Source organism: Arvicola amphibius, chromosome 4, assembly GCF_903992535.2.
Source record: "Arvicola amphibius chromosome 4, mArvAmp1.2, whole genome shotgun sequence".
NCBI lineage: Eukaryota > Metazoa > Chordata > Mammalia > Rodentia > Cricetidae > Arvicola > Arvicola amphibius.
Window position 1 is genome coordinate 60,325,145 of NC_052050.1, and position 25,678 is coordinate 60,350,822.

Consider the following 25,678-nt stretch of genomic DNA (forward strand, 5'->3'; position numbering starts at 1 on the left):
TCCATTTCTCTGTAATACCCAGCAAACAAGTAACTCAAACAGCCTGGTTAAAAACAGAAACCGGGTCTGGGTGGTTCTCAGCACACAGGTAGGACAGTTCACATCTGTTATTTCCAGCTCCAGGGGCTCTAACTACCTCTTCTGGCCTTCTTAGGCACCTGCACCCATGTGCGTAAGTCCTCATTAGACGTGCACAACTAAAAACAACTTCTTTAAAGAACTCAAACAAAACAGGTGAAATTAATTTAAATAATGTATTTTATTCAACTCAGTATGTCCAAAATAGTATTTCAACATGTAATCAATATAAAGTTATCAATTATATATTTTACATTTTTTTTTCATACTAACATACTAACTTCAGTTTCTGGTGTGTATAAAGCATAGCTCATTTGAAACTAGCCACATTTCAAGTGCTCAGAAGGCAGAGTCCAGTAGTTCCAGATTGGACAGCATAGGTCTAAACTTAAGAAAGCAATGAGCTGCTGGGAGCATAGTTAACATTTTACAAGGCCTAGAATTCACAAGGCCCTAGGTTCGATGGCCAGCACTAAAGAAAAAAATGCAAGCAAGCAATGGAGTAAATATTACGATCCAGATTCAATTTTAAAATAGTGCTGAGGCTGAGAAATTTTAATCTAATTGGTACATTTTTTTGAGGGATCAACAGGTCACAAGTTTTGTAACAATTTTTGAAGAAATAGCAGGTGGTAAGCTGCACAGTGGCCCCCAAGGCTGTTAGGTCCTAGCTCTTGGAAGGCATACATTTACTTCCACAAGGAGTTGTGTGGATCAGTGGTAGAGTCCTTGTCTAGCACTGGAGAGGCACTGGGTTCCAATCCCTGGCACTGCCACAAAAAGTGGAGGCCATGTAGCTGTGGATTATGTGGGTGTTCCTGTAACTAATTACAATGCCCAATTAAGACAGGGACAGAAAAACGTGTGCAGTGGCAGGATTGCCAGTTCAAGGCTAGACTGGGCTAGAGACCCTGTCTATACAAATACACACACACACACACACACACACACACACACACACACACTGGGGGAGGCGGTGCAGAGAGGCACTGAGAAGTATGTAGCATACAAAAGAGGCCATGTGACTATGGATCTAGAGAACTTGCTTCTTGACTGGTTAGAGCCATCCCAAGCTGCAAGCAGCAAGAATTGGTTTCCCACCAGAGCCTCAGAGGGAGGATGAACCAGTTTGTTTCTGTTGCTTTGAAATAGGGTCTCACTATGTAGCTTCGGCTGCCCTCATGCTCCCTGTAAAGACCAGAGTGACCTCAAGCTTGCAATATTCCTATGGCTTCTGCTGGGATTATAGACAAGCACCATGCTCAGCCAGCCACTTTGCTTTTTGAGACAAGGTCTTGCTTTTTAGCCCAGGTTGGCATTGAACTTTTAATCCTTCTGCCCCAGCCTCTGCTGGAATTATAAGCATGCACCACCATACCCAGCTAATTCTGTTGCTTTAAGCTCTTAAGTTTGAAGTAATGTTTTAGAAGCCACAGAGAACTAAGACAAACTCATAAAATGCATCTCCTTCACATGGTATCTGAATTACAACCAGAGATAGATCATGAATGAATCCCACACTTCAACAAAATGTCCAAGTGTTCTGTGGGCAACAATAGCTATAGAGATTTACAAGCACACTGTACATGTTATTTACACTTACAGTTAATGGGCTCTACTGCTGTTGTATTTATACATCATAGAACACCTTATATGCACCTAAGCATGTCATATTCAGGTTTCTCTCCTGCACTAGCTTGGCCTATAGGATACTTTATTTTTCTGAACTCTCTAGACCTGTTTCCTCCTCCATGCAACAGGGCTAGAGGAATGGGATGAGTTCCTAGGTGGTTAGGGCTGGAACCAGTTACTGTTGGAGCAAGTATTATCAAACAGGAAGGCTGAGACAGGCAGGGGCTGATGGACCAAAGCTCTTGGCCCAGTGCCATGACTGAACAGGCAAGATTCAAAGTATCAGGTGTGGGACTTGAGAAACCTGCTTAAGGCTATTACTTCATGCAGATGGGGGTACTATCCAAGTACAGACTGAAACCTAGGAGGTCCCTAGGCTGAGTCTCTCCCACCCGTTTGCCCCTAGGGCAAGGTGCCCAAGCATGGAGTGGGACCACTTCTGCAAAATCATGGTTGGGATGACATTTGGTGCTTTCCTCTCAGTTCCACTGTCACCCCAGTCCTGGTCAGTCATTCTATGGGCAGTGAAATGGCTTGACCAAGATTCCACATTGGCAATTTGACCAAAGTGGCTCAGATCACTGGAGCAGAGCTGGGTAGACAGAGATAGCTGGTAACGCCTTGGGATCTACATCACTAGGGATCCCAATAGACTGGAGTCCACTGAGGCCCAGCCTCATCCTCTCCTGTTTTGTCTACCAAGGTTCCGGCTAGGGAGCTCAAGAACCTGGCTACTGAGTATAAGAATTGTCATGTCATCTACCAGAGTAGCTCCATTTGTGGCATCTGCACTAGTCTGCAGCCTCTCTACTGGGCCAGGGAGAGGGTGTAGTTTCTAGAATTCAACAAGGCGTGTCCCTGGTCACCATGGTTTATGAAGACCACCCTCCTTGAAGGGGAGAAGGCAGTGGGTAAGGGCAAGTCTACCTTTAGCCATGAACCAAGAGGGACAATATTAGTAGCCACTGTCAGAGTACTGGAAGGAATAAATTCAATTTCTCCAAATTTAGTTGGAAGGTTAAGAAAATAAATTAAGGGACAAACCAAGGTCAAACTTTCTCTTACCACAGCATCAGACAATTTTTTCAAAATATATTAGATTTGTTTTTTATTGTAGAGCACACACATATTAGGGCAAAGTGCTGCACAAACAACTACAAATCACTTTTTGGGGAAAAGAGCAGTAAAAAAACAAACAACAAAACAAAAACAAAAATAAAACAAAAACACCCCAAAACCACAGAAGACCTGCAACTGCTTCAGTTATGCAGTCTCAACTTGAAGGCTCTCTACACTGGCAAAAGAATTCTGACCCCAAAGAAGGATTTCCTGCTGGCTGGCTGTTCTCCATCTCTGCAGCCATTGAGGCCCGAGGTCAGGCCTCTGTGCGCCTCTGGAGTGGTGGTGGCATGGTTGCTCAGAAGGCCTGTTTTTGGCAGGCTCAGTCCTTGTCTGGCTGCCAAAGGCAGTCTTAATGAACCTGCATCAGCAAAACCCTACAGCTTTCCAGGATCCGAGCAGGCAGAAACTGTCAAAGATTTTAACTTTCTATTATTTTCTATTATTTCAAAGTTCCTTCTTCAGCACCCATGCCCCTGAGGCAGACAAAGTACCAACCCAGTATGCAGGTCTGACTTCTGGCCTTGGATATAAGCTATACGTGGACAAGAGAGGACAGACACACCTTCTTAGATAGATGATATAGGGGAAAAAAGAACCAAGATGTCCAACTGACGAGAAAAGAAAAGGAGAAAGCCAAGAGACTAACGGGAGGGGAAACACCTCAGAACAAAAGAAACAAAGCCCTACCACACACCCCAAGTTCCCATAACCCAAATGCTAGACTGGAAGCAAATCAGTTCCTCTAGCTAGAAACAATTCCTACAAATGACCCACTGCAGCAAGTCTAACTGCCCCATACAACCACACACATATGCCTAAAAGGAGCAACCCAGCAAACAGGTATGCTCTAGGCAAGAGGTCAGGACCCCTGTGCTAGTCTCTTGACCACCTAGGATTGGTGGGCAGAGCAAGCTGGAGGGCATGCAGGAAGCCTGGGGACTCAGAAATGGGATGGCAGGGGCTGGTACTGTTTAAGCCTCATATCCAGCCAACCTGAACAGTGAGGAAAACAGGGTATTTGCATGAGCTTCCAGAACCTGGACAGCAGGTGAGATGTAGGGGCAGCAGGCCCAATGCAGGACCTGTATGGCTCCAAGAGACCTCATCCAAGCATGAGCATCAGTGGAAGAAAAGGGCTGGCAAAAGAATCACCTTTGTTTAAAACACTGCAAAGATTTACATGTAAAGCCCAAACAAGAATTCCTTAACCAAAACATTTTGTGTGTTTAAATAAACCTAGTCTGACACATTTCCACTTGAAGACAGCTGTCCCCACTGTCTCACTGGCTACTCTGGTATGAGTGTTCCCCTACAGAAGCTAACAGCCTTTTTCATCAAGGAGAAAAGCCAAGAACATAAGAACCCAGGTCTTGCGCCAATTCTGTTCTTTAGCCTTAATAGGCAACAAAGCAAGGAAAACGTATATAGGACCAAAATAACAAACAACAAAGAAAAAAAAAAAAAACACTCAAACGAAACAGAAGATGGGGCAGCTACATCAGGATTAGCCAGAGTTCCAGGTGGGCACAGGGCCTCAGTGTCTCCGCATCTTCACCTTGCGGGTGGGGCTGCCTGCTGCCTCTGGGCAATCTTCCGATGACTCATAGGACTTGCGCCAATAGTTCTCAGAGCTAAAGCTACCCCTCCGCCGGTGTGTGGGCAGAAGCACAGACCGCCGGTTTTCTTCTTTGTCCATCTCCAGGATCCGGGGTCTGCAAACAACGAGAACAAGCTGTTACCTGGGAAGTCAGGAGTGGTCTAGTCCTGCCACCATTGTAGGGGATTCAGAAGGACCCCATCCTTGGATTGGGTTACTCTTCTCAGTAGATCTGAATCCAGATGCACTAACAGTATTGGGGCCTGCCCACTAAGCGACAGTGGCCAGTCCTTTTCTTGGGAATGTCTTGGTCACCTTGTAGTGTATGCTTATTTCTGACTTTGGTGCCCAGTAACCTGTCAGGTCTGCTGGGCTGGGCTTTTATTACCTTAGGTTCAAACCCCCTGCAGGGTCCTGCCATGTACCTCTTACTTTCTACTTTCCTGTTTATAATCATCCCTGCAAACCCTGAAACCCCCTCTGTCTCTGAAACCAACATGCTCTTTTATGCCTCAAAACTTCAGCTCTTACTGATCTTCTTTCCTACAACACCCATCACACAGCTTTCTCATCCTTCTGGTGTCTTTTTGTTTTATTTGGTTTTTTTTGAGGCAGACTTTCCTCTGTGTAGCCTTAGCTGTCCTGGAACTTGCTCTGTAGACCAGGTTGGCCTCAAACTCAGAGATCCACTGGCCTTTGCCTCCCGAGTGCTGGGATTAAAGGCATGTGCCACCACTGCCCAGCCCCTTCTGGTGTCATTTTAAACACTACCCTTTCAGAAACCCTCTCCAAGAGATTCCTAGTTCACTTCTAAGTGCCAAGATGCTCTCTTTACACCTAAGTATAAACGTACAAATGAGTGTGCCCAGATGGAACTGAACAAGGCATGTCACGGAACATTTCTCAGAATTTCTGCTGAATCCCTTCTTCTAAGGGGATTACGTACTAAAGGACAAGGCTTTGAAGGAATGGACAACCTCAGGCTCCTAACTAGCCTTGAGGTAGACCATCAGCTGCAGTTAGTCTCTGTTGAGGGTTCTAAGTACCTGTGGGCCGCATCAGGGTCTGCCTTGCGGTGGGACCTTTTGGGTTTCAGCGCAGGGTCTCTGCTGTTTCCTGACAGGCGATCTGAAGCATAGTTGGGTGGCAATGTAGAGCTGCTCAGGGATTTTGTTTCCAAACGCGGTGCATCTAATCTTGTCCTGCAAAGGAAACACACACAGGATCTCAAAAGCTCCTCTGGTAATAAGTCCCATCAGAAAAGATCTATCCCCAGCAAAGACTGGATTGGCCTGTAAACCAGCAATTGGGTCTAGTGACTTCCAGAGAATCTTTCTCACTTTCAGGTCTAGAAGTGGAGAATGGGAATAACTTCTGTTTGGATACCTCCAATGTGTGCTATGCCTGCAGACAGACCTCAGGGCACTCTCTGATGGAGAATCACTGTCAGCCAATGATCTTTAAGGAGTGGGATCAGGTAAGGGCGTGAGAAAAACACCCAAAGTTCGTTCTCTGCGGTTCCTGCACTACACAGCTGAGCTTGGGACTTCTCATTCCTGTTTTGTGAGTTTGCCCCTCATAATAAAGAAAAATATAATAGGTCTATCTTTTAGCTAGCCTAGTTTTTTCTCGACCCTAGATAATTCAACAACTCTCAGCTATAGAAGGCAGCATTGCAGTCAGACTTGCAGTTTCTCTAGTAGCATCTACCCAATCCTCCAGTGGATTGTGGGTACACCAGAACAGATACCCTCATTCCTAGAGAAGAGCTAGAGAAAAGGAGACCCACCCTAGTTTCTCAAAGACACAGGGTCTTCATGAAAGTGGTAGAGCCCTGAAATGGAGAAAAGTCTAGCCTATTCTATACTCCCACCACATTCACTTAGCAGTGGCCCTTTGGGGAATGTTAAACAAGCAGAGACAGAAAGGGCTTCTGTTTATTTAATAACAATACATAATAATATATAACAAATATTAGTATATATTTATGTGATACTATATATCATATATAATAAACAAGTAATATTTATATTTTTATTATGTATATGAATGTGTTGAGGGGGTATCTATCTACAGGTATCCATGGAGACCACAGGAGTTAGATCCCCGCAAGGTATCTAAGGCAGAGAGGAAGTGTTCATTGTGGTAGAGCAGAGTTGCCTGGGGGGTAGCACAATACTGGGAGAGGGGGAAGCAGTCCACATTCACCATGCTCCACAAGTGGTGAGGGTCTCTGTGGGGGCAATAGCTTAGGCATGGTCAAGGCTAGGGAAACCAAGATCTAGCCACTCATACTCTCCAGAGGAAAGGAGCAGAGCACATCTACCACACCCACCCTCTGTTTATCCACATACTAACTAGGGTGGGGTCCCCTGTAAATATCTGGCTCCAATGGTAAAATAAGCCATTGAACTCAGGCTCCTACAACCTGTCATATGTGAATCCCACACCCTATTGCTCTCAGTGGCTTCCTATAGCCATCCAGGTTTGTATCAATCTCCAACTCATTTCTAGTCTGTTCCAGCATAATGGATGCCTCAGAGCTTGTGTTCCCTTTCTTTTTATTATGCAACTGGGGTCTCAGACATGCTAAGCAAGCCTCTATAGCATGGAGCTACATCCCTAGCCCAAAGAGCATCTTTGGCCAAATTACCTCAGACCCTGAGACTGAGACACTTCTGTCCTTGGATGAGGCCCAAACTTTTTGAGCGCGTCATGCACGTCTCGATAAAGACTCTCTCAACTTGCCCCTCCCTGTGAGCATTCAGTGACTAACTTCCCCAAAAGACACACAGATAAAGAGATCACTCAGGAGTGACCTGAGAGGTCAGATGGCTGTCAGATATGGCCACTGGATGCAGACACACAGACACGGTCATGGTAAATTGATTACAGACTGGAAAACAGAAGGGGCACCATTAGAAACAGACCAGAAGAAGCTTGGTGCACGAGGGCTGAGGGATCCACTGGCTCATGAGGCTTGGAGATATAGAGGCAACTTTACAAACAATTGTCACTTTCACAAGAATGTTTGGGGAGTTGCTGCATTATGGTAGCTGCAGGAGCTGGATATTTCCTGACTTCCCAGAATGATAAAGAGCATCACTGAAGACAGCACTTGGAATTACCTTGTGACTTTGCTCTCATTCTAGCATCCTTAGCTGTTATGTTTGTCCTTGAAAGAATATTATATAATTTAATAAAGGGGAAAAAATAGAGATCACTTGGGCCAGGTATAGTTCAGTGGTAAAGCATTAGTCCACTCATAAAACAAATTAAATTTACTAACAATAGTCCTAGCAGTAGTACATAACCCAGAATATAATAACCTTAGCTACCACTTGGCAAATGATTTCTAGCTGTTTCTTCCATAGTATTTCAGAACATTCTTAAGACCTACTTTATCAAAAGTAGCCTATTTATACTGCCATCTCACTTCGACTTCACCTAGTTCAATGGACAGTGCCACCTCAGCAATTCAAGTATTGTAGACAGACCCAGTGCAGCCCTAAAAACCTAGAGGCCACCAAGACCTGAAAAGCCACCCTGCAAGCCATCTCCTGAGGCATTAATGCTGATCTAAGCTCCTCCTTCACTTCTCCATCTGCACCAGTTAGTACCCTACACTTCCTGGCCTTGCAGCCACTGAGTATACCATTTCTGTCTTGCCAGTAGTTTCTAGCTCAGCAGTCAGATACACCAAGCCTTCCTTGATTCTCACACTAAAGTGGATATAATTAATTTTCATTTTTTCCCCCCTGGTGGGCCCTTAAGGGACATATTCTGTCCTTTTCTATCAGTGTGTCCTCTGCTTTCTGCTGTAATGGCATGCAAACATAGAAAAATCTATGGGTGTCTTACGGTGCCTATGTTAGATGCCTATATATAATAAAAACGTGGTAACTAGCCAGAAATATCTGCTCAAAAATCATCTCAATTACCAGGTGGTGGGTCTGGAGCTCGCCTTTAATCCCAGCACTTGGGAGGCAGACGCAGGCGGATCTCTGAGTTCAAAGCCAGCCTGGCCTACAAAGTGAAATCCAGGACAGCCAGGACTGTTACACAGAGAAACCCTGTCTCGAAAAACAGAAACAAAAAATAAAAACAAAAAGAATCATCCCAAGCAACTCACTTCCTGCCTGAACCCCCTTCCAAAGCCATACCTCCTACTTTTATAGTATATGAGCATGTGGCAGCAAGTCAGGGAGGAATACTAGGGGGCACATGAGGAAATCATGCAGATACTGGAACTCAGTCTGCAAACTAGGCTGGTCTTGAACTCAGAGATCCACTTGCCTCTGTTTCCCAAGTGCTGGGATTAAAGGCCTACACCTCCACCACCCAGTGGACTTTGCTTTTTTTGTTTTTTTAAATTTTTTTTTTTTTTAAATTTAGCAGTGGTGGCGCATGCCTTTAATCCCACCACTCGTAAGACAGAGGCAGATGGATCTCTGAGTTCCAGGCCAGCCTGGCCTACAAAAGTGAGTTCCAGGACAGTCGGAGATACACAAAGAAAACTTGTTTCAAAAAACAAAACATTTATTATTATCTGTATGAATATTTTGCCCGCATATAAGTATGCGCCTAAAGAAACTAGAAGACTGAACTGGAATCACAGATGGTTGTAAGCCACTATCTGAGTGCTGAGAACAGAAGCCAGTTCCTCTGGAAGAAAGCCAGTGTTCTTAAATGCTGAGCAATCTCTCAGAGCCCCACACAAAAGATTTGGTTACTTTTTATTATTTATTTTTTTAGTTAGATGTGGTGGCATGCATATTTAATTCCAGAACTTCAGAGGCAGGGGTGAGAGGTTCTCTACACAGAACCAGGTCACAGTTCATTAGGGATGTAGATACTTTAAGGTAGAATAAGATAAAGGGAAGAACCTCAAGAGACAGCTAGGGTGAGTACTTTAGAAAGACATCTAAACTGGGTGTGGCGGAACACACCTTTAATCCTAACACCGCGGAGGCAGAGGCAGGTGGATCTCTGTGAGTCAGAGGTCAACCTGCTCTACAGAGTGAGTTCCAGGACAGTCAGGGCTGTTACACAAGAGAAAGCTTGTCTGGAAAAATACAGACAGACATCTATGCCAATCCTTAGACTACCCTGGGTTGGCTGATGATGTTCACTATCATTGTGCACGTTGTATAGCATATAGTATATACCTTTGATATATGGTAAAAACAGCACTTTGTTTCTGTGAGCTTTCATTACAAAAATATAAGCCTTGTCCAACTATAAGAAAAAACAGGAAAATCCCACTGCAACATTCTTTTGTTTGTTTTTCAAGACAGAATTTTTCTGTGTTAACAGTCTTAGCTGTCCTGGAACTCACTTTGTAGACCAGACTGGCCTCGGACTCAGAGATAAGTCTTGCCTACTTCTGCCTCCCTGGTGCCAGGATTAAAGGCATGCACCATCACACCCAGCTTTGCAACGTTACGTAAAATATCCTGCTAATTAAGTTTGAGAAATTATTATAACTGTGAGGAGTAAAGTAACATGACAACTAGATATAACTCAGGATGCACCTTGGATGAGAACAGCAGACACATGAGAAAATTAAGTAAACCCAAGTGTGATGGCTAATCCCAATCGTCATTTTATTGAGATTTGGAATCACCTGGGAGATGAGCCTTTGGGCATGGAGGCTTATAGAGGAGTATCTTGATTGAGTTGGGAACACCTGCCCATTGTGGGTGGCACCATTCCCTTGGCTGAGATACTGGACTGTATAAAAAAGACAAAAGTGAGCTGAATACAGTCATTCATTGCTCTCTGCTTGCTTATTTTATATGAAATGTGATTAGCTACCTAAATCTACCACTAGGGCTTCCCTATCATGAAGGTCCATATTCTGGAACTGCTAGCAGAAATAAATTCTTTCTCTTTTTAAGTTACAACTGTCAGGAAATTTTATTACAGAAACAGGAAAACTAAGATACTAGGTAAATCTAAAATTATGGATGATGCAGAGATCTCCAATTCCCAGGCATGCTAACAAAGTGCTTTATCACTGGCTACATTTCTAGCCGCAACTGATTTCTTTTCTTTTGTAGTTCGTTTTTTAGAGAAAGGGTCTTGGTATAATGCCAGGCTGGTTTCCAATTCCTACGCTCAAGTGACTTGCCTTAGATTTCCAAGAAGTTGAAACTACAGGCATATGCCATTAAATATAGTATATCTGGTATACAGACAGTACTTACAGATCATCTATCTCTCTGTACTAGGGATTTAACCCAGGGCCTGGATTGCCAGGTAAACACTCTACCTATATCCTAAGCCCAGCATTTTTACTTTTTAGTTTGAGACAGGGTCTCACAAATTTGGCTCAGCTGGCCCTGAATGCTCTTTGTAGCCTAGACAGAGCCTACACTTATAATCTCCCTGCTTCAGCATTGGTCTCTTAACCACAACAAACATCTCACTAAATTTAAGATGTCAACAATAAAGGAAATAAAATACAAGGTACATGGGAATTCTAATGTTCTCACAATGTTCTACAAATCAAAAACTAGGGGGCTGGAGAGATGGCTCAGTGGTTAAGAGCATTGCCTGCTCTTCCAAAGGTCCTGAGTTCGATTCCCAGCAACCACATGGTGGCTCACAACCATCTGTAATGAGGTCTGGTGCCCTCTTCTGGCCTGCAGACATACACACAGACAGAGTATTGTATACATAATAAATAAATAAATATTTAAAAAAAAAAACAAAAACTATCACAAAACCAGAGTGTATAAAGCTAATTGTTTTTCTTTCTTTCTGAGACAGAGCTTCTCTTTGCAGCCCTGGCTGTCCTGGAACTCACTCTGTAGACCAGACTAGCTTAGAATTTAAGAGTGCCTCTGTCTCCCGAGTGCTGAGATTAAAGGCATGCACCACCACTGCCTGGCTGCTAATTGCTTTTCTAGTTCTACGTGTGGCACTGATTTTTAATTTCTAGTGCTGGATAAGCACATAAAAATATAATTCAAGGGCTGGAAAGATGGCTCAGTGGTTAAGAGCATTGCCTGCTCTTCCAAAGGTCCTGAGTTCGATTCCCAGCAACCACATGGTGGCTCACAACCATCTGTAATAAGGTCTGGTTCCCTCTTCTGGCCTGCAGGCATACACACAGATAGAATATTGTATACATAACAAATAAATATTTAAAGATATATAATTCAATAGCTGAAAGTATAATCCAGTATGAAGCTCAACAGTTTCCATTCCGAATGCATATTCTAACTATATATAAGTTCAGTGTCTTGTATAGTCCTTGGGCCTGGTTAAAAGCCAGAGAGTGTTAGATTCCCTGGGACTGGAATCACAGATGGTTGTGAGCAGCCATCTAGGTGTTGGGAATCCAAACCTAGTTTTCTGGAAGCGTTCCTAACAAATGAGCTAACTCTCTAGCCTTTTTGAGACAGAGTCTCTCCAAGGTAGTCCTGGCTATCCTGAAGCTATGTGAACCAGGCTAGTTTTGAACTTACAGAGATCCACCTGCCTCTGCTCCACCACACTTTTTTTTTTTTAAAGAAATGGCTTATTTTTATTTATTTATTAAGATTTATTTATTATGTATACAACATTCTGCCTCCATGTATGCCTGCATGCCAGAAGAGGGCATCAGATCTTATAGATGGTTGTGAGCCACCATGTGGTGGTTGGAAATTGAACTCAGGACCTCTGGAAGAGCAGCCAGTGCACTTAATCTCTGAGTCATCTCTCCAGCCCCCCCTGTAACATTTTTTAAAAAAATAACAAAATATTTAAAATTTAAAAAGACTTCAGGACAAACTACGTCTACCTCATCAAGCATAACCCGAGTCTACACACTAGATGTGCTTTGCTCACCTTGACACTTCAGAGACAGGGGCTGGGGGACCTTAAGAGTTTGAGACCAGCCTGATCGTAGTGAATTACAGGCCAGCCAGGGCAACATTGCATGCATCTAAAACAAAAACAAATCAAAAAACCCAAACAATCTACCCAATACAAAAGCAAGCAAGCAAGCAAGCACAAGCCTCATGTAAGCGAGGGTGGTCGAGAGCTCCTCTCCTACCTCTACTTCATAGGTGTCAACATTTCAAGAGTGCCTCACTATGTTTGACCAACTTTTTTTTTTCTCTCTCTTTTTTTCTTCCCTTTCTCTTATTTATGGCAGGTCTGCCTCCAAGTCCCAATCCTCTCACCTAGTGTCCAGTCACCAGATGCTGGACTACAGTTAGTGAGTTACCACACCCAGCTAGAAGAGGGCAGGTTATTAATGTCTGTAGTAGAGGGGAAACAGCCACAGTTACAAGCCAGCTAAATACTACAGCCTAACCTATTCTTGTCACCTCTCCTCATTCCTAGCTCCTTCTAGAAGTGAAAGCCTAGGCATTTTTAAAGTAGGCTGGTAAGGCACAGTCTAAAAATAATCATGGAAAGCCCACGTGATAAATCAGAATGGGTGTGACTACGTGTGCAAGGGTGTGAGGATTTAGGAAAGTTTTCTCCAAATCTTGTTTCAAAAGCAAGACTATGCCCAAAGGACTAGGGATAACTCAAGATTAAGAGCATGCACTATTTTTGCAGAGAACCTGAGTTTGGTTCTTAGCATCCATGTCTGGTGGTTCACAACTACCTGGAACTCTAGAATCAGGAAATCTGACTCCCTCTTCTGGACTCCAGACATTTACAAACCACGTGCACATCCCCACACACTGATAACACAAACATACAATATATATAATTAAAAATAAATCCTTAAAAGAAAAAAGTGTGCCAATAAATACCAGGAACATTTCTACACTTAATCTTAGCCAAAAGGCCGAGAAGCGATACCAGGAACATTTCTATACATACTGAACTCCCTAAACAGTCTGAGGATGTGAAATAAGAGAATTTGTGTCTTTCTGCTCTCCTAGATTACACAATGGCATGCAAGAAGTAGAGAGGTTAAGGTCCAAGAGGATTCAGACAGGCCTGTAGTTAAGGCAGAGGACGATACACATGAAGGTACTTACTTCCTGAGAATGATGACCGCTCGGCGTTCTTTAATGTCCTGAGGCCGTATGCAGTGAGTGATTTCATCAGCAGCATACCCACTAGAAAGAAACAGAACATGTCACCAGTAAGAGAGTAGACAAGACAACCAAAGTTCACGGGGGACAGGAATAGGACCAAATCTCATGGTTGTCCTCTGCATATTGAGAAGTTTAAGAATCTACATGGAATGAAAATATCATGTTTAAGCTCTAAGAAGTGCCTGCCTAGAAACCATTAAAGGAAAAACCTGGCCCAGAAGATTCACTGGTCACTTAAGACAAAGTCTGAAGCAGGAGTCTCCTAGCATAAACTAGAATCCTTTTCGTTTGCAGCTCTTCAGGCTAGGGTGTAGCTCAGAGGTAAAGCATTTGCTTGGCATATGTGAGGCTCTGGGGGTTTGGTCCCCAGCACTAAAACAAATATAAAAACAAAGGAACCCTGGAGGCACCTGGAGTGAAGGTGAGTCCTTGGTGAAGACAGAAAACTGCCGCTGGACATGTATAAAGAGGAAGCCAGGCAGCCACTGACAGCACAGAAATATAGGGATCTTTCCCACTTGGGAAAAAAACTTTCAAAAGCCTCTGGGGAGATCCAAAATTTTGAAGACAGCTATGTTTGGGATATTTTATGAATTTCCATCATAATGAAATTTCCACTTAACAGCTAACAAATGTGGCTAGATGACTATTCTCAGCTGGCATTCCTCTGATTTGAAGTTCCCGGAATAACTCTGATTATGAGCCCCTCACACATTCTCAATGAGCACCCTAAGAGATAAGATACTCCCACTCCAAGCTACTCCACTGAGCTGCAAAGATCAACACAGCCAAACACCTACCTGCCCAGCCTGATAGAAAAGCTTGCCTTCAAGCTTTCCCCTTTAGATTCCTAGCTGTTCCTGGGCCATATACCTTTTGTTTGTTTTCATTTTTTCAAGACTGTGTGTAGCACTGGCTGTCCTTGAATTCACAGAGATTCCCCTGCCAAGGCCTCCCCACTGCAAATAACTATAGTCCAGACTGGTCCCAAACCCACATCAATACTCCTACCTCAGTCTCTTGAATGTTGAGATTTCAGGTGTGAGCCATGTTATTATCATTGTATATTAATGACTACAGACTGGGCTGCAAGGTAGTTTTACATATTATACATACACAATCTTCTCAAAAAGAGCTAAGTTTAATGGCACATCTCAAAGGTCTGAATCTGTAGTGCCAGCCACATGCAAGGGTTCCTGATGTTTAACAAATATTGTTTGAATTGGCTATTATAAACATGACCAAGGGTCCCGACTTCTTATTTCTAATAGAAAACCACTTCTCTTAAAGCAGCTTGGGAGTAAATCCAGATTGTTTGCCAAAGCTTGACTGCTTCCATGTTCCCTGCCCCATCCTCCAAAGGGCTACAAAACAAACAAGCTATGCCCGGTTCCTGCCCTGAGCCAGGGAGCACTATACAGAACCACACAAGTGACCTTGACATACCAACCCCCTATATATGACCCTATATTTGAGTCTTATTAACACCAGTATTCTAGAATTTCCTGTTATCTGTGATAGCCCACTGTTTTTTCCTCTGGGAGAGGGAACTCTCAAAGAAGTCTTTTTTTCTTTTTGGTTTTTTGAGACCAAACTGAGGTCCACCTGCCTCTGCCTCCCGAGTGCTGGAATTAAAGGTGTGTGCCACTACCGCCTGGCCAGAACCCAAAGTTTTCCTGGTGAACTTAAGCAGAAAACGCCCAGTCAAGACTACAAAAGTGCCTTTTACTACTAAGAACCCTACTTGCTACAGGAGACACTGAAAATCTCACTCTGCCAGACTGAAATGTAATATGCCCTGGGTTCAGTTCTACTCTTGATGTGAAGGGAATTTCAATGGCTGCCTACTCCTGTTTTCACAGGAAAAGAAAAGAGGAATACCTTATGCTATTCAGCTGGTCTGTCTGTCTGGGCTGACTCCACGCCCAGCAACAATGCTTATTATGCCATCCTTAACCATCAACTGAGAAGAACTAGCTCTGTCACTCACTAGTCCATCTATCTCCTCTCTCCTGGTAAAATTTCCCTAAGCCTCTGTCCCAACTGATTTCCTCCATGCTACCCAACCACATTATTCCATGACTCTACTGTATTTGGAACAGAAATTGTGTTTTCCTTCTAAGACAACACTTTGTTCAAAGGTCTTACTCAACTCTGCATGCTGGACAAAAAATGAAATGTGTGTTAATATTCTACACCAAAACAATATCACTTTGAAGCCTCTAACTTTTTTTTTCCAAGACAGTGTTTCTCTATATAGCCTTGGCTATACTGGAACCCACTCTGTAGACCAGGCTAGCCTTGAACTCAGAGATCCACCTGCCGCTGCCTCCCAAGTGCTGGGATTAAAAGTGTGCACCACCACTATCAGCCTGGAGCCTCTATTTTAAGATCATCAAAACATCAAAACATCAACGAGCCTTTCCTTAGAGGACTGCACACAAATGAGTCTGAAAAACCATCACTAAGGAAATGTACAGGACTATGTATGTCTCTTCTGTGGACAGCCTTAGAGATGGAGTTGCTAAGGCTCATTTCCAAGATGGTTATCATTCTCAACTGTTCCATGTCTTGCGTAGGCCAGGGCGGACCAAAAATTAATGAACTGGACAAGGTCACAGCCTAATGCTAACCTTCCTTTGATGGGCAACTTTCCCTAGACAGCCCTCTTGAGTCTGCCTCATCACTGACAGGTTTGCAGGTAAAGGAAGCTGAGGGCTGATGTTGGGGCAGGACTGTGAACTCAAGCCTCCACAAGAAATGGCTTAACTTTAAAGAAGTCTTGGGGCTCTTTGGACATAGACATATCCCAATTATGCACATAACAAAATACTGACAGCAGTTAATCTCTTGAGACATTTTTAACTAAACTTCAAGAACTCAGTCATATTACAGAGATTCAATCTTTTCAGATAATTCTAAAGCGTCACTGGTTTTCTTTTTAGAACAAGAGAAAGAAAGGACCACTAAGTAACTTGTCCACTGCTGGTGTGTGCACACCTCCCAGCATTCACACTCAGGAGTTTCACTGTTATACATAGGTCGTTCAGGGATACATAGTCAAACCCCATCTCAAAAAATTTTTTGCCTATGTTCAAACAGCTAAAATAGCGATGCTGAAACTTCCATCAATTTTGCATAACCTTTTGTTTTTGTTAGCCAAACACGTTAAGTAAATTACAAATGAGAACAGAAAATCTCATCTGCGTTCTTTGGTAACGAGATTTAATTTGTCATGGGGCCTTGCTGGCCTCAAAGAATATGAGAATAAGTACCAGTCCTATGAGACAGGGAGGGTTATAGCGTACTGAGTGTTGCACACTAACTGCTCAGGCTAAAATGGCCAGCCAGTCTGTCCTGAGATTTTTGTGGCCTGTTTATTCTTTGCTTATTCTGAGTTTCCTGTTTGAGACCACAGCTCCCAGCTACTTTCTGCCTTGTCAGGCCTGGCAACACAAAGGGAAACCAATTTCAACAACCAACACAGCCCTTCCAGAGAGTGTATAGCTCTGAAACAGGAAAATTTCAAACAAGGGGCAAGTGAGATGGCTCAGTGGACAATGGTTCTTTCTGCCAAGTCTGATTACCTTAGTGTGATACTGGGGGCCCACAGGAAAGAAACAACTCCAAGTTGTCCTCTGATGCATCATCATAAACACACAATCACACACACAAATGTATATAACGAAAAAGCAATCCGAAAAAAGAGTGGCAGCCCAGGACTTTTCTAAACTATGTTAAGCCACAAAGCTAAATTCTGCTTTCAATCAGCCAAGAGAGGTCAGTTATTAGCCCCAAACTTTCAGGAATGCTTGATTGCTGCCTTCCCCCCACCCCCCGCCAACCAATGCTATTAACCAGAAGAGTCAAAAACTAAGCTCACCAGTACACAATGGATGGCGAGGTGAAGCAGTCAACCTAGACTGGTGGCCATGACCCAAGTCTCTGGAAAGGACTACAAAGCAGTGATTAAACAGTTCACAAGCAGTTAGTTTTCCAGGTGATTATTCTAACTAAAACAATTGGAGTCTGCTTTTAAAAATCACCTTATAAAGTAACGTATATATTGCTTTGCTTTATTTGTGCATGTGTGTGGGTGCACATGCACATAGGAGGCCAGAGGTCAACTTCAGGTGCCATTCCTCAAGCATCATTCACCTTGCTTTTTTTGAGACAGGGTCTCTCACTGGCTAAGGCTAGGTTGGGTGGCTAGGGAGTCCTGTCTCCACTTCTCTGGCTCTGGGATTACAAGTATCACATCTGGCCTTAAAGAAGAAAAAAAAAAGGGGTGGGAAATTTCTAGGGAATCAAACTTAGGTCCTTATGCTTCTAAGCACTAAAAGTTCAGTTCACCAACTGAACTATTTTTTCCAGTTTTGGGGTCTGATTTAACCTGCCCTATTCACTTTACAGAGTCAGGACAAACAATGTGGAATGAACTGACAGGAAGAAAGGTTAACAGATCTCTAGAGAACAGCATAAGAAAGGGACCCCTTCCATGCCCAAACAGGGAAGGTTACCAACAGTCAAAACCTGCCAGTTGGGTTTGGAAAGGAATGTAAAACATTCTGAGGTGGCCTGTGAAGCCTTGCTTTAATAAAAATGCAGGTTTAGACATCGGAGTCAAATGTCTGCCACTAATCAAAATATGTGTTAAACACCAATAAACAATTTTGCCATGGTGCCTTTGCTAAATACAGACAAGCAAAAAGGGAGCATCTTTTTTGCCACCAGCAAGTGAAAGCAGCAACTCCTAGATTGCTAGAATCCATCTACATCTACATTCATCTGTTTTCATCTAACCTGCAGCTTTAACACTCTCATCTCTGCAAAGTGGACCCATCAGGAAACATGGAAAAAGCATTTGATGAGGGGCATTACTAACAAGCAGGTGCTCATTTAACTGCAAACCAAGCCAGCAGAGTATGTGGGCAGGTTCTTGAAGATTTAAATTAGCAGGTGTGTCCAGAACCCTAGAACAATAGTTCTCATGTGGGGATGAAGCTGCCCTGCAACCTTCACCTGCTGGGACACCTGTCAATGTTTGGAGATGATTTTTTATTGTCCTAAAAAGTGTCATTAGTGTCTAGCAGATAAAGGCCAGGGATGCTCCTATCCATTCCCCTCCACTGCACGAACAGCTCTAACCCAGAAAAGAACTTATAAGCTCCATATATCAACAACAGTTGAGAAACTACTGTTATTACCAGGATAACCCCTACCAGAGTGGAACGCCACCTGCCTCACAGCAACAATGCTTACCAATGACTACATTCTAGTGCTGCATTTAAAGCTCTGCTACCATGTGATTCCACCACTCTGGCTAATTTCTAGTCATTCTTTAGTTCCAGCTTCCTCTCTCCCAAGAACTTCCAATATCTCAGTGAGTAAAATGCCCCCTCAACATGCTTCTATAATTATCTTTCTGGATTCTGATGACCCACCTAGTCTAAAGCCTCTACTGAGAATGAACTAAGTGAAGACTAAAGCCATGTTTCAAGATTCACCAATTCCCTAGCACCTTTCCCAAACAGAGCAGGGGCTAGAGTGCCTATCTTGTGTCATGCTATTAGACAACAAACCACCACATTTAACTACAAGACTTCAAACCATCTCTGTTATAGAGCTAAGAAAGCCAGCTCTGAGAAGATACCTACAGGAGCCCAAAGAAAGCTAGCCATAATGGCTCGCTTCTGCAATCCTAGCACTCTGAAAGCAGAGGCAGTAATAGTACTGAGTTGGGAGGCCAGCCTAGGCTACAGGGTGAGACTGTCTCAAAATAAACCCCCAAAGTAAGCTGGATTCAAAGCTTGGGGCAGCACTTTTCAGGACATGGCTGCACCTCCCACACTAACCCTGGGAGCCAAGTCTGAATCCCCAAAGGGTTGGAAGGGACTGTGAAAGCTTTAGGACTTTACTACTGCAAAGTAAAGACAGTTTTCCTGCTGATGCAATCTTGTTAATCACTAACAGACCTGAACATTAAGAATTCTAAGTTTTGCTTTTGAATCTAGTGTGCTGTGTAGGGGGAGTCTCAAAGTGCCTGAGATTTCCCCATCAAGCAGCTAGTCATTGCCAAACTTCTAGACAACCGTAAAGGTGTACGACCATGAGGAAAATACCCCACTATATGACCAAACAGCCTTTGTGTAAAGTCCATTCAGCGCCATGAAACTTCAACAAGGCAGAACCCCCAATCTTCCTTACACAGCAAGCTCCCTGGAAACCCTTTCTTTTGGAAGGTGGGTGGATCTTTTTGAGAAATGTCAAACTTAACCGGTTCTCTTCCCTCAGCATATAAGTGCTGAGCGTAGAGGCACACACTACCAGGCCCAGCTGGAAATCCCTTTTAAAAACATTTAGTCAACACATCCATCTGGAAGCACCATACACATGTGAAACACTTGAAACAGTTGTAATCTAGGCCTCATCTTGGGGATTAACAAAGTGCATTAGCCAGGCTTACCTTTTTTAGGGCTGGAAGGAGACAGCCCCCGAATAAAATTTCACTTCATATAAATCCCAGCAGCGTTCCAGCAGATGATTTACCCTGCTGGCCAGGGCACTGAGCTAATTCTTAGCAGGATCTGGGGCCCCAACTGGCCAAGAGCCTAAGATGTGGTCACCAAATCACAAGGCCAAACACCAGGTCAACAGACCAGCTGTATTTTGTTTTACTGATCCCAGTAACAGCTATGGCATTTCTACAAAATGCTCACAGAGGCCCAAAACTAAGAGAATTTTAAGAGCGCGCTGTACTTTTATTTCTGGCTAAACCACTAAATTGTTCAACCCCAAGAGTCATTTTTTCCCCGAGAATGGTGAAATCTGTCTCCCCTGCCCCCCCCCCAAAAAAAACCCTATCGAAAAGCTTAAGGACTCTGCCTGCATTTTCTTTTAAGGAATCCTCTATACTTTGTTAAACCACAAACAACGGAACAGAGATCACTTTTGGTTAAGCACAGGTTTTCTTTCTTTTTAAGATATGGAAATATCTTAAGTCCAAAACAGAAAGCGATCTGCTTAAAGCCACATGGAAAACACGAAGCCTTGAGTTCTTCTATCTCTAGGCCTCACAAAAACCTGGCCAATGTGCATCTGTAATCCCAGCACTTGGGAGGCGGAGGCAGGAGGAGACATTCAAGATCATCCTTCTTGGTGTAGAAAGTTGAAGGCTATCCTGGACTACCAGAGACCCCCATCTTCAACAACAAAAAAATGCAAAACAGGCACCATATACTTGGAAAACGGAGTTTTACGCTAGCCTTCAGAAAAGCCTCTCAGAATATAGATGAATTCTCAGATAAACTACTGTGACCACTTCAAACCTGCCTGCAGGTACAGAATTCCGTACTGGGCTTATTCCGCTAAGAGTTTTAGACACAAGATTCCTAAGGTCTGCACGAAAAAGGATGAGTCAGAACCACAAAAAGAACCGGCACCCATCAGCTGCGGCTTCCGGGATCCGGCAGGGTAGGCTTAGGCGGCAGGGTGCAGGGCCAGCCCCTCCTCCCAGGTGTGCGTTACCTGAGCACAGTCACGCTCCCCCTGCGCACCGGCAGAGAAAGCACAGGTTCCGACACCCGGATGGGCTTGAACTGGAACTTGCAGCCGAAGCAAAGGGCCGAGTCGCTAAAGAAAGACACGGACACGATCGGGCGCTCAAAGATGTGGATGGGGTCGACGTGGGAGACGATGCAGCCGCCAGGCTGGTAGTCGTTGATGACGGCGCTGTTGACGAAGCCCTCGGGGATGACGCGGTGCTCCACCAGCTTCTGGATCACCAGCTGATGCACCCACTCGGGGATCTCATCGACGTCGCCCGGCGGGTAGAGGCGCTCCTGGCCGGGCCCGCGCTTTTGCAGCTGGGCGCCGTAGGTGTAGCCCTCGCCGAAGAAGTACTTGTTGCGCAGGGGGGCCCGGTCCACGGTGTGCTCGTTGTAAAGGCCCTTCTCGGCGCGGGACACCACCTCGTCGATGCGGGCCTCGATCTTGGAGCACTCGTCCTGGCTGAAGAGACGGATCTGCCGGATCCCGCTCTTCACCTTGCGCGCCTCCTCCTCCTTCTGCAACTGCTGCTCCTCGTAGTCGCTGCGCTCCGGGTCCGAGTCCTCCTGGTACTTCCGTTTGGTGGCCCCGGACACCGGGTACGGCTCGGCGGCGGCGGCAGCAGCTGCGGCAGCGGCCACGGCGGCGGCTGCAGCCGCCGCGGCCTCCCGGCTGCCAGCCTTGTAGTTGTCCCGGGACGTCATGGACTTGAGCTTCTCACGCAGGTCCGTGTAGCCGCTGGCGGCCGCCATGGCCCCCGCAACTCAACTCTAGGGTCCTCCGGGGCGGCCCGGCATGGCTCTAAGGGGACGCGCCGGGGGGGGGGGGCGAGAGGGAAGCGGGGGGTCCCTCAGTGCCAGGCCGCCATGCGTGGCGGGGGGGGGCGTAGAGGAGCCGGGAAGGGGTCGAACCTCAGCAGCGGCCGGTCATGCAGCACAAGCGACAGCGAGGCGTCTTCCTCCTCCACCTTCTCCACGTCCCGAGAAGCAAGGGCGCCGGCAGCGCCTCATGCCGTGGAGAGCGGGCTTCGGCGAAGACTCGGCCAGACTCCGGGTCAGACCCTCAGACGCCCTGCCCGGCCCGCACTTTAAAGCTCTCCTCACGACGTCACCGCCTGCCCGCCCGACCTCCGACAGCGCCGCTCCTTAGCGGGCTTCTCGCGGCGCCTGCGCAATGCCAGCGGCCACGAGACTCCGCGCGCTCTGAGCATGCGCGCCCGTGCAGCCCCGGTCGGCAAAGGTGCCCGCGCAAGCGCACAGGCGGCCCGCTCGCCGTCCGCCGCCCCTCCCCCACCCACCGAAGACTTGGCGAGAAGAGCTCTCGAGCAGCGATTCGCCTTCACGCCGCGCCGCCTCCAGGACCGGAGGACTCCCCCGGCTGCGCTGTGCTCGCGGGGTCAACTCTGCCGCGCTGCCGCGTCACGGCATCGTGCGGATGCCCGCAGACGCCTCAGCTTCCAGCGCACAATCCTCGGGAACCACCACAACCCAGTCCGCCCCGTGACCGCCCCCTTTGGCGCTTCCACTTTCTTAATTGGACTGCCGGCCACGCGTTGGGCAAACACAGACTGGAGTTTCCAGAGTCGGTTGGTAAATCGTGCCTGTCAATCACCGGTCTCCTTGGCTACTGCGTCCATCACTTAATTAGCTTCGGGCAGAAGCTCGAGGACCCCTGAAGGGTGAATAGGTGGCTAAGTAAGTGCCTGACTGGAGTTCTCGGAGGAGGAAATCCCTGTAGACTCCCGTGAAGCTTCGGAAACAGTAGGAAAGTTTTCAGATTGAGGGCTGAAGCGCATCGGACCCAAACTCCGGAGCAAGTCAGGACAGCAACAGAAGCCGGAGGCGCGCACTCGGGGCATCCCACACCCTAGTCCCCGCCGCCATCGCTCCCGGGAGCGGACGTTCCACAAGTCACGTCCCGGGACTGCCCGCCGTGCGCGCAGCCGCGGGCACGCGCGCACGCGCGCACGGGCGTATCTTGTCTGCTGGGGGTGGTTCTATGGGGCCCTGTTTTTAGGAGGCGACGAAAGGGCTCACGTCTCACGGGTGCAGGTTTACCACGGATTAGCTCAAATTGGATATTCACTTCAGACACTTCAAACATTTGAACAGCGGTGTGTAAAGTGTGCCTGCCATCCCAGCACTGTGGAGACAGAGGTTGGAGAATAGCTCACAAATTGGAGCTCAGCCTAGGCTATATAGCGATGCTCTGTCTCAAAAACAACCACAACAAACCCAAGCAACAAGAAAGCCTGAAGCAGAGGGCAAGGGCTGAACAAAGGTGTGGCCATGCTGGAGACCCCTCCAGCAAATAGGTTTCTGCTCCCGACCTCCCCAAGACGATATCCAGCCGCTCTGCTTGGTTCCCAGTGCCCTTTCCACGCTGAGCTGCCGCCTCTTTGGTACTCCGTCAGATTTTCAGACACCCCGTCCCTCCTGGTCTTTGCCCATGCTGTCTGTCACCTGTAATGCCTGTCCATCTACCGTGCCTTTCCTTAGGTTCACCTCTTGTCTGGTGTGTAAAACCAGGAACCAGTATTCACCTCAAAAGGTGTTTGTGAGGATGAACTGGATCAGCAGAAGGATTGCTGATAGAGGGTCCGGACCTCAGTGTCCTAATCTGTATATGGAGGGTGACAGCAGTCTCTGCCGGAAAGTGGGGACAGTGTGGTAACTTGGTAAAGCCTGTGGGGTGGGAAGCCAGGACACTGGGGATCCAAGTCACCCTCCCTCCCAAGCAGCTAGCAAATAAAGGGAAATGGGACAGGCACACTGGGGATTCCCGTAACAGCCGCATGGACCCAAATGATGAAATGAGGGTGGAAGGGCAGCTGCAGGTGGTAAGGAGGTTGAACTATGGGCAAGGGCAGCTGACCTGGACTCTAGTGGAATCCTGCCTGGGCTGCACTTTGTGAACACCTGGTGGGTCTTGCACTTGAGCAATAGGCAGTTTGGCTAGGAGGTCCGAAGCTCTTTAGAAGTCCAGTTCTCTAAGCCTTTGATCTGCCTTTTACAGCTGCATGGTGGGAGCTCTTTACCCCACACCAGAACCACCTAACAAGTGACCCTCCACGGGTGTGGTGGTGCACACTTTTAAACCCAGCAGGAGTGGTGGCACAGAGGCTGATTTCCCGGAATTCAGGGCCAGCCAGTGTTACATAGTGAACTCTGCCTCAGAAAAAGAAGAGGGGACAATGACTCTTCTATAGGTGAACCCTCCAATTCCAGTTAACCATAGTGTTTCCTACTTGACTGTGCTCTTGAGTCAGGCTCAGATCCTGTGGGGAAAAGCCAGCCTGGGTTGAACTTCACAAGCCCAACACTGCCAACACTCCGGCAGCACCTTCTCAATTCTACCGACCTCTTTGGGGGATTCTAAGGACTGAATGAGTTAGTGAGTTAGTGTTTGAAGGGGGCCTGGCACATAGTAAAAAATAATTTGTTTTTTGAGACAAGGTCTTGCTATATAGGTGAGGATGCCTTTGCCTCCTAAACTTACCTTTTTGTATGTGTGTTCATGTGTGCACAGTGCATAAGTGTGTAGGTACATTGCGGGCATGCATACTTAAGGCCAACCTCAGGTGTTATTACTGGAGTGTTGCACACCATGTTTTGAGGCAGGGGCTTGGAACTTGTTAAATCTTGTTAAGTAGACTAGGCTGCTCTGGGAATCCTGTCTCTGCCTCCCCAGCTACAAGATTACAATTGTCCACAAAAAACCAAAAACAAACAAACAAAAAAACCCACTCGATTCTGGGATTGAAGTCAGGTTTATCAACTGAACACTCCTGAAACTCCTAAAATTACCTTTTAAAACAATGTAGGGCAGGAGAGATGCTCAGTAAAATACCTGCCATGTAAAACATGAAGACAGGTTCAGATTCCCTAGCAGCCATGTGAAAAAGCTAGGTAGCACGTGTCTGTAAGCCCAGCAGTGAGGCGTGGATGGGAGGTTTATGGAGACAGCGAAATCCCTGGAGTTCATTAGCCAGATAGCCTACTTGAATTGGTGAGCTCCAGGTTCACAACTTTAACATGGAAAGTAATCAAGGAAGACATAAACCTACAGCCTCAGGCTTCTGGCGTCCACACACACAGGCACCTGTTTTCACATATGCACACAGGAGTGCACGTACACAACAACAACAACAACAGATGTCCAATCCTAACCTCCATTTGTGTCCTATGCTGGGAATATTAATGAACACTTAGAATATCTTTGTTCCAAGCAAAACTCAGAGGGCAGCAACCAGCCAGTAAAGAAGTGGATCTGACTGCAGGCCTCTTTTGGCTCTTCAGTGTGGGCCTTCAACCACCCAGAGAGCACTCCCTTAAGAGTCCTGAGCAGGAGAGAGCTAGAGGCATGTGTCTGCCTGAAATTAGGGCAAGCCCAGTCCCTTGTTCCATAGGGGGAGGAGAGGCAGCAAAGAGGTCATTTTGGTTATTTCAGTGTCCTGAATTATGATGTGCATGGCTGCGCTTGCCTGAGCGCCAAGCCTCCATGAGTTTATTACTTTGATCTTCCATGCTGCCCAGATATCCCTCCTCTATTGTCCCACATTAGGCTGGAACTTTTTCTGTCCTGGGCCTCACCACATCAGCCTGTGCTCAGTCCTAGAACCTTGGCTAGGGGTGTTAAGGGAATGAAG

The 25,678-nt window shown here is 46.0% G+C and overlaps 1 protein-coding gene across 1 annotated transcript; it reads right to left on the bottom strand.

The window, feature by feature from the left end:
- Positions 1-240: 240 nt before the first annotated feature.
- Alkbh5 (alkB homolog 5, RNA demethylase) lies at positions 241-22,840 on the bottom strand. Its single transcript, XM_038325582.1, has 4 exons — positions 21,010-22,840; positions 13,423-13,503; positions 5,476-5,631; positions 241-4,544 (listed from the first exon to the last, which is right to left on the bottom strand). Exons 1-4 carry the CDS (start codon positions 21,780-21,782, stop codon positions 4,367-4,369), a joined length of 1,188 nt encoding a protein of 395 aa, XP_038181510.1. The 5' UTR covers positions 21,783-22,840; the 3' UTR covers positions 241-4,366.
- Between the last annotated feature and the right edge of the window lie 2,838 nt (positions 22,841-25,678).